This window comes from Furipterus horrens, unplaced genomic scaffold (assembly GCF_987537825.1).
Source record: "Furipterus horrens unplaced genomic scaffold, mFurHor1.1.pri manual_scaffold_7, whole genome shotgun sequence".
Lineage (NCBI taxonomy): Eukaryota > Metazoa > Chordata > Mammalia > Chiroptera > Furipteridae > Furipterus > Furipterus horrens.
Genome location: NW_028327177.1, coordinates 49,480,185 through 49,490,179, shown reverse-complemented (window position 1 = coordinate 49,490,179; position 9,995 = coordinate 49,480,185). Strand labels below are relative to the sequence as shown.

The following is a 9,995-nucleotide window of genomic DNA, read 5'->3' as shown; positions in this document are numbered from 1 at the left end:
AAATATTTTTAAAGATTTTATTTATTACTTTCAGAGAGTAGGGAAGGGAGAGAGGGAGAGAAGTATCAATATGTGGTTGCCTCTCACGGACCGCCTACTGGGGGCCTGGCCCCCAACCCAGGCATATGCCCTGACTGGGAATTGAACCAGCAACCATTTGGTTTGTGGGCTGGTGCTCAATCCACTGAGCCACACCAGCCAGGGCCATCATGTATTCTTTATGGTGCTATTATTCTGGAGATGAATAATTTTCTTCCCTTACTAGGACTTGGCCAAAATGAGTAAAACTCCTTCCACCAGTTTTTCCATGATTCATTCAACTTCTTCTGATGGTCGAGCTCCTTCTCCTCGCCACATGAGCCTCATTCATCCTGTTGTTGCCAAAAGGATCAGCTTCTACAAAAGCGGAGATCCACAATTTGGAGGCGTAAGGGTCGTGGTCAACCCCCGTTCCTTTAAGACTTTTGATGCTTTGCTGGATAGCTTGTCAAGAAAGGTGCCTCTACCTTTTGGGGTGAGGAACATCAGCACTCCTCGTGGAAGGCACAGTATCACGTCCCTGGAACAGCTGGAGGATGGTGAATCCTACCTGTGCTCCCACAGCAGGAAGGTGCAGCCGGTGAACCTGGACAAGGCCCGCCAGCGCCCATGGCCCTGGCACACTGGCCGGGCCACCAGTGTGCATGCGCACCACTCCCCAGCTGCTGCTGTTGCTCCCTGCATCCCACGGAGGCTTGTGGTTTTCAGGAATGGCAACCCGAAAATCAGGCGCATGGTTCTGCTGAGCAGGAGGGTCACCCAGAGCTTCGAGGCCTTTCTGCAGCACCTGACAGAGGTCATGCAGTGCCGCGTGACCAAGCTCTACTCCACCGTCGGAAGGAAGGTGAGCGTTCTTGAAGCTCCTTGCATCCTGAGCGACCCACCGCAGCCCGAGAAAGGAGGCCTTCAAACACCCGTGCCTGTGTGTGCTTGTGTATTCTCACCGTCCTGGGAGGTGGCTGGATCACTTGGGAGGGTGGTCTCTTTGTTCTCCAGTCAGAAGCTGACTAGGCAACTCTGGGAGCTTGTTTTTTTCTCCTATGCTCCTCCCCTTTTCTGCCTTCCCTGAGCACTGAGTTATATAATGTATTGGTGAATCTGACCTCGACAATATTTCTTGAAAACAAGTAGCCAATAGTCATAATCTGGTAGATAGAGCGTTTTTCTGGGATCACTGCTCAGGGGGGCTGGGGAGAGATTCCCCTGCCCCTGCCAGTGTGTCCACAAGAGCTCACCTTCCTGGTCCCGGTGGGACCACCAGGTCCTCTGTCATCTGGCTCTTAGACAGTTGGCTGCAGCTGGATACTTTGGTGGGGATGGCAGAGGAAGTACTGCAGACCTTTTAAAGATTTCTTTAGTTTGATGGAAGACCAGTCTGTCTCTTTCCACTAGTATGTAGGCTCAATAAGGGTGTTGATCTAACCGCAATCACCCACAATTGGGTATTTCGTTATTTTGTATGCATCATTGATGCCTAACAAATATTTGGTGATTATCTCTTTTAAGCCCGGGAGGTTGTTGAATTGATTCAATCAGTTGTAAAATTATCACATGGAAAGAACGAAAACTTCATGTTGCTTACACAAGGACCATAATATCTCTTTGGTTTCTTCTAGGTTCCCAGTCTTCAGGCCGTGATGTTGAGCTCTGTAGCTGTGGTGGCAGCCGGAAGGGAGCCATTTAAACCAGGGAATTATGACATCCAGAAGTACTTGCTTCCTGGTAGACTACCAGGGATCTCTCGTAGTGTGTACCCCAAGGGATATACTGGATCAGAAAGCAGAAAAAGTAAGTCACTTACATATAAAGCCTTTATACTTAGCCTTGAGATTTTTTAGGTCAACAACAACAAAAATTGATGCCTAAATGACCGTTTTTTTTTTCATCACAGAAGATAAAATGATGCGCTTAAAAACTTTCTAAACTGAAATTGTTTATATATATAGTGGGAAAGAATCATAAGAGGTATCTCATAATTGAAAAATATTTTTACAAATTAATCAGCTATATTACTGTTTGAATTGATGAAGTTTGGGTTTAAAAAATATATATAATAGATAAAAAAATCAAAATGCCAGCATTTATTTTTTTTGGAGAGGAGATCTATGGAATATGTAAGTGAGAGCTCTGGTAGTTGCAGAGTTTTATTTAAATAGTATCATGTAGAGCTGTAGGTTAGTTGAGTGTATTTAAATATATATATAACTTTATACATTACTTTATTGAAGTAAAAACCACAGGCCCTTATATTCCCTTTTTATTTTTTTAAAGCAAAGGTTCATGTAGCCATTTCATGATGGTTAACAATAATCTAGGTTGATAATTTCTTAGGAAATACTGCACAATGTGGTACTATTCTTTGGAAGGGTGGAGGATGGCCTCTTGATGCTAAGGAGTGTGGGGTGGGCTGTAAGTACCCTGTGCAGGCATGGCTAATCTCATTGTTCATTTTGCTAAGTATTTTAGCTGTATGCTAGAGAGTATTGATTGCCATTTATACTTAAGTTTTAGTTTTAATTTTATTTAGAGATGGAATAAGTAGTGATTCCTTATTACTAAAATGGGTGAAGTTAATCTATTATTTATTTTTGTCATTTAGTTATTTTATGGATATATTACATAGGTAATTAATAATGTTTCTGTTTTGTACACATGAGTTGCTGAATATTTGTTATGCATATAGTAGTACTATTTTGCTTTGGTCATTTTACTAAAATGATTTTATTATTTTGTGTTTGACACATTGACATGCATTGTTAAGTATGATTTTTGATTGTTCAATGAACTTGAGGATTTCCTTAAGTTAATTAAAAAAATTAGGAGTGAGACACTTTTATTTACAGTTTTGGTAAAAGTACAGAGGGATAGGAGAAATATTTTTAGGTTTATATTTTGAAAATTTAAAGGTATTTAATTTAGGGCAAGCATGTGAAAATTTATACAAGTCACTGATAGGAATTAAGTTGAGTGTAAGAAACATGAGTGCCAAGGTTATCTCTAGAGACATACATTATAAAGATAATGAGATATCTGGGCCTTATGTTTAGCTCTCTTTTGTGTCCTATGTTAAGTCATATGCACTGATTATACAAAGTGAATGCTAAATTAATAATTATTATTTGGTTATTGTAGCCTTTAAATAAATTATAGAAATGCTTTAGCTTTCATAATGCTATAGATTTCTCTCTTGGATATGTGCAGATAGGAAAGTAAATACCACCTTAAAGTATTACTTGCTTTGTGTGAATAAGTGATCACTGTTTGGTTAGAATCCGATTTCAATACTGGTAAAGAAAAGCAACAACAAAACTAAATACCACACAAATCTATTTTTGATAGAATCCTTAGCAATTTCTGCTTTATACTTTATTAAACTGTCTTATTCAACTCAGAATTAAAATTCCGTCAATCTCTTCATTGAATTCGAATTACAATTTTTTTGAAGAAAAATTTGTAGAAATATACCTATATTATGGAAAACTGAAAAAAAAAGAATACATAGAGGAGAGAAACATACTAATGTCATCTTACTATGAAATTTAGAAAGCAATGGTATTTTTTATACTAATTATTTCATTTTTTCTTTTCTTCCTTCTTTGCTGCCTCTTCTATTGGATATATATATCACTTCTCTATCTTCCACATTATGTTTTAATGTGGGGTATCTTTTACTTGTAAAACCTTGAAAGTGAGCACACATGTGTCCTCAAGCCCAAGGTCCCACATTTATTCTGCTTCTTCTGACAAAATGCATAATAATGACCACTACTCAGACCATCTCTCTGCTCCCGAAAATTACTTGGCCTTAGAAAAAAAGGATTCTCAGAATTTATTGATATATCCTTCTGAAGATGATATTGAGAAATCAATTATTTTTAATCAAGATGGCACTGTGACAGTTGAGATGAAAGTTCGATTCAAGATAAAAGATGAGGAAACCATAACATGGACAACAAGTGTCAGTAAAGCTGGTATTTCTAACAACAATGAAAAGAGTCAGATAAGCAGTTTTCCAGGAAGAACAGATCTGGCATCTGGTATAAAGATTGAAGCATGCTCATTTTCTGCAGATGTCTCACCTATGGAGAAAGACAATAATCAAGAGGACAGCTTGGCAGAGGAGGTAAACCCTCAAATGACTGATCAAGAGGCTGAAACTTCTTCTAGTTGGGAGAATGCTGCTATGGACAGAAGTGCTATCCCGGGAACTCATGGTCAAGCAGAGCATCATTATTATAGGCCCCCTACACCTGGACTAAAGAGAAGGAGGCAAAAGAAATCTGTGATAGGGGGTGTGACCTTAGTATCTGAAACCGAAGTTGAAGAGAAAATGATTGAACAATTTACCTATAGTAAAGAAAGGAAAGATGGGGAAAACAAATCTGAGTATCACATGTTTACACATTCTTGCAGTAAAATGTCATCAGTATCTAATAAACCAGTACTTGTTCAGAGAGACAACAATGAGCAGATGGAATCATCTTTAGAAAGAAAAAATGAAAGTAGACAACACAAGTCAAGTGCAATAAATGCTGGTGTTGTAGAAATTACAAGTCAGAAGATTTTAGAGATGTCACCTAATAAGGGCTTGCCACACACTATACCAGAAAACTTAATTGTGGAAGAATGTATAGTTGACAGTGTAACATCAGACAACAAAACTAGTATCAAGAACTTCAGAACTTGTGGTAACACCAATGACAGGTTCCATCCTATTTCAGTAGATGCAACTCATTCTTCAAGTAACTCTGGAATTGACAAAACTCTTTCTGAGACCCCAGCTTGCATAGGATCTTCTACTGTCACCAGAAGAATTGATGGACTAATTAATGAATTTGTTCAGTGCGGTTTGACGACACTTCCACAAAATGAAAAGCAGACTGCATCATCTGTTGCCAGAAAAAAGAAGATGAAATCTCAGCAGCAAGTAATAAATTACAGGCATCAGGATGGGGATATTACAACTAAACAAATCCCTTGTGAGAATAAGAGAGTAAATACAAGAAGTAGAATTGCACAGAAAATGATATTGCAGGATTCACACAGTCCCATTAAGGGAGCATTAGTTTGTGAGGAAGATCTCCATGAAAGTGATCTGGTAATTGAAACTAATTATTTTTGTTCTAAAAGTAATCTCAGTCCGGAGAATTCCAAAAGTGTCCAAAGAAATAAATTAAATACTGTTCAGAATTCTAAGTTTCAGGGACTTTTAACCAAAAGAAAATCCAGACCACTATACAAAGTAAGCTTAGGAGGCCCTGTAAAAAGAGAAATTGGTCAAGGAGATAAAGCATTTCCCCATAATGAATTCAGATATTTCAAAAACACTTTTGAAAATCGAAATTTATTGCATGTGTTTAACTTTCTTGATAAAAACCCCAGTGCTTTTTGTGGACCTCAGTCTCAAGCAGAAATAGCATCCTGGTATTTGAGAAGAATGGAAAAGAAGAGTTTAGTTTCAAAAGTTAATAGTTCAAACATAACTCTAAAAAGACAGAAAAAACAAATAGGGAATAAGTTAAAATCAAGAACTGTATTTAGTAAACAGCATGTTACAACAAAGGCAAATCCATTACCTTCTTTGAAAAAATCTGTTTTTCCTGAGGATACTACCCATCATTCAATTCAAAATGATATAGAGAGATGGTTGCAAAACATAAATCCACATTCAGCTTTGCAACCTAAAAAATCAACACCAATATGCAAAAAGGAAAGGAATGTGACAAAGTGTAACAATGGTTATACAGGAAATAATTACCATATGAATTCTGAAAAAGGAAATAATTTTGTCATGGAAAGTAATAAGCACATCACTAAAAATGCCAGTTTGACAGGAGATAATTTAGGTAAAGAGGTAGGTAAATCTTTTGACAAAGATCTCCATGAGAGCCAGGTTGGGTCTCTGAATGATGCTTGCTTGCTTTCCCTGCATGAATGTTGTACTTTGTCACAGTCAGGTACTGATGATCATGATACTAAAAGTCAAGGATCTGTTGAGAAGTCAGAACCTTGTTTACCAAGCTTCGTTTACCAAGAAATAAACCTATCCACAGAAAAACAAAGTGTAGAGGCTGCCATCCAAGTAGATCCAATGCAAGAGGCCACTCCAAAAGACCTCCTACTAGTTCTGTTACTTCACCAACTGCAAGCTTTAGTTCACAGTATTCACATGACTCAAAATGGTGTTGTTCAAGTGCCAGGTTCACTTGTAGATGTTCCTTTCCTTTCCCCAATATGTAATTCATCCACTAATGTCCTCTTAGCTTGGTTCCTGGTGCTAAACTTAGAGGGAACTATGAATAGTTTCTGTCAAGGTGATGCTCACACTACCAACAGAACTTCAGAAATATCTGCTTTGTTAGAGGTTCTAAAGCACATTGCCATCACAGAGGAAGCTGATGACTTGAAGGCTGCTGTTGCCAATTTAGTGGAGTCAACTACAAATCCCTTTGGACTCACTGAAGAAGGACAAGACATGGTTCCAACAGGTCTTTCTGCAAATTGTTCCACACCCAACATTCAGAGAGTTACTAGGTGCATTGAAAATGAAAAAACACAGAAAATCTTTTCTTTAAATGCCAGTGAGGACTGTGCTCCTGAAGTTTGTGTTTCAGAGGTGACTTGCCCTCCATATGAGATGTGCACTGTGAATATGATTTATCCTTCAAAAGAGACTTGTAACTTCAGTAACATTTCCCCCCACAGTGTTGGCTGTACCATGGATCAGACCTCTATGAATCAGGCTTGTTTTGTAGGAGAGGTCTGTTCACTTACTGGTGCTGTGTCTTCCCATAAGGCTTGTACTGATGAGGAAAACTGTACTTATGAGACAGCTTGCCAAATTGATGGGGCCTACATTCCCATTAAAGTCTGCGATACCAATGACTTTTTAAATTCCAAAGAAATCACATATACTGATAATTTGGAATTGACTGAAGAGTTAGAAATAGTTGATGATGTTCAGAAAGAGGTAAGTATTTTGGCAGACCCTGGGTATAAACATGGCTTTAATACATTGGTGTCACACCAGAATAGCAATTTAAGCCACTGTGGCTTTTTCCTAAATGAAACCGAACCAGAATTTGATGAGAAACATAGGGCTCTAGATGAATTTAAAAATCATTCATTAAAGAAATATCAGGATAAAAATTCAAATACATCATTTGATAAGGAATCAAAGACATTTGAAGAACCAGACTCAATAACCAATAACATGACATCAAGTGAAAGACACATTTCAGACCTGGGATCTTTCGAAGATTTAGAAAAGCAAGATATTGATATCTTTAATGCAAAGCCAAATGTAGGAGAGCAAGCCACTGAAGAATTGATGCAAAAAGAGTTTGAGGCTAGTAAAAATTTGGAATTGATAGAGGTCTCTAACAGGAACATTACAGAAAATGACAGAAGGAATGGTGTAATTTGCGAGAAAATCAGTCGGAGACTAGCAACATCACCATCTTTATTGTTTTGCTCTGATTCTAAGGAAAATTCCAAATGGGAGCTCAATGAAGAAGAAACTAAAATGAGAGCAAAAATGAAGGTGAAAAACATGGAAACTGGAAGTTTTTCAGAGTTCCCTCCTGATTTTAGAAACTTCTTCAAGAGACCAGTGACTTCTGATTGTTCAGACTATACACATGACAATGAGAATGACCAGCCATATAAAATGTCCAGTGATGGTCCTAATGACAGTGGTGAGGCAATTGCTCAAGAGAATAAATACAATAAAGGATTTGTTAAAAGAACAATAGAAAAACTTTATGGTAAAGTGGAGATTGTTAAACCATCTTTTTTCCCGGGATCTTCAAACAGATCTCAGGTTTGCCCTTATAATTCTACGGAATTTCAGTGTGCTAGAAAATTAGGTCTTTATGATTCTGAGGATCAGTCATTTGGCTCTTTTGAACAGGTATCTAGTGGTTCATCTAAGTTGCAGAAATTTCAGGAGGAAAGACAAGATAAATATGATATTAATGATATGAGGGACAATTATCATGGGGGAGACATAGCAGAACATAGCACAAAACAAAATGATCATAACAGAATCACCAGGGACATAGAGGAAGGAGTACCAGTTGACAAGGGCAAGTGGCTCCTGAAAGAGAATCATATACTAAGAGAATCGTCTCCTGAAAATTCTGGCATATGTGGCAATGCAGACACCACATCAGTGGATTCTCTACTTGATAATAATAGTAATGAGGTATCATATTCACATTTTGGAAATTCAGACCCAGGCCAAAACATGGCTGAACTATCCTCTTCAAAATTGGAGGAACTGACTCAACCCCTTGAACTGAAATGCAATTATTTTAACATTCCTTATTGTAGTGATTCTAAACCTTTTCATGAGGACTTGTTATATGTTCAAAATAAAACTTGTCCCCAGGAGAGAAAACCAAATCATCATACAGAGGATAAGAGTAATCACAGGTCAGAAGGAGTATGCACGTCTGTCACTCATGTCTTTGCAACTGCTGGCAATAAAGTCCATCCTATCTCTGATGATACTATTAAAAACCAACCATTGCCTGGAAATAATAATATTTGTAGTGCATTTCAGGAAGGAGACTCTTTGGATAAACTCTATGCTATTTGTGGTCAACATTGCCCAATACTAACGGTCATTATTCAACCTATAAATGAGGAAGACCGAAGATTTGTATATTGCAAAGATTCTGATATTGAAAATTCCTTCGACCCCCATTTATGGATGAAAATATACCCCTATTTACTAGAGTCAAACAAAAACATGTTCAGAGATGAGAATAAAGCAAGTAGTCGAAAAGCATTTATTGATAATGCCATTGGTGATATATTTGATCAACTTTATTTCAGTAACACATTTGACTTGATGGGAAAAAGAAAAAAATCAAAAAGAGCTAACTTATTGGACTTAGAGGAAAAAAATAAGTTAAAGAAATTTAAATTATATTTAAATAAAAGGTTTTGTGCAAATTTCTTGCATACATCATTGTTAGTTGTGGGTCATGTAAACTCAAATACTCAAGACTCCAGCCATCAGACAAATAAAATGTTTGATGTAGTTGATGAGAATAACAACTTACTAAACAACAGCTTCCAGAGTTCTCAAGGACAAATCTGAACCAAGTAATGAGAGAAAATATCAACTATTATTTCACCTTTGAAATGCTTGGTCAAGCCTGCCTAGTTTGCCAAATTGAGGCATCCTCAAATATTAGCAACAGAAATGTAGTAAAAGTATTTTATGTTTTTGAGGATGAGAGTCTTTTCCTTTGGGAAGAGGAAAACCAATTAAATTTAACTGATTTTGAAAGCAGTGATGAACATGAAGATTTTATAATTTTAATATCACCACAGATTTTCATCATGCATTTTTACCCTTTAATAAGATGAAACACATGGGATGGATATGGACTAGATAACCTCTAAGAATTTCCTACTTTTTCAAAATGAGTTCCCTAGGAATCTTACCCTTTGATGATCCAATTTAACTTTCATCATTTGTCCATTCTTCATTTTTCCAACAATTACAAACTCAGTTTTCTATTCCCTTATTTTGAAAGTTTCTGTGTATTATTTTCTGATAATGTATAATCTGCTGTATCTGTAATTTTTCTCCTGGGACACCATAAATGTCATAAATACAGGAATTTTATCTTTTATATTGAATGTGTTGGTGATTAAATGGATTAGACATAGCCTCATAGCACTTCGATTATTAACTTCACTGATTTGACAAATGTATGATTGTAAGACCTCCATAATAACCTCTTAAGTTTTGTGCCAAATGAGTTGAATTTAGTTTTCCTTAGAATAGCTTTAAAAGAATTTGAAAGTATTTCCATAGGACAGGATTCACCATTTTTCTTCACAATTAGAAAAAAGATGCTCTGTTACTGCACTGCCTCTCCAGTACTTTGCCTGGAAATTATAATCTTTTAAATATTAGTAAAATGGCAAGAAATACA

General features: G+C 36.9%; 1 protein-coding gene across 1 annotated transcript; it reads left to right on the top strand.

Annotated features, from left to right (window-relative positions):
- The first annotated feature begins 277 nt into the window (after window positions 1-277).
- On the top strand, window positions 278-9,420 carry LOC150004422 (oxygen-regulated protein 1-like). Its single transcript, XM_090284903.1, is given in 4 exon segments — window positions 278-883; window positions 1,656-1,827; window positions 3,729-9,130; window positions 9,133-9,420. Coding segments are annotated over 4 exon segments (6,468 nt in total).
- Window positions 9,421-9,995: the final 575 nt, after the last annotated feature.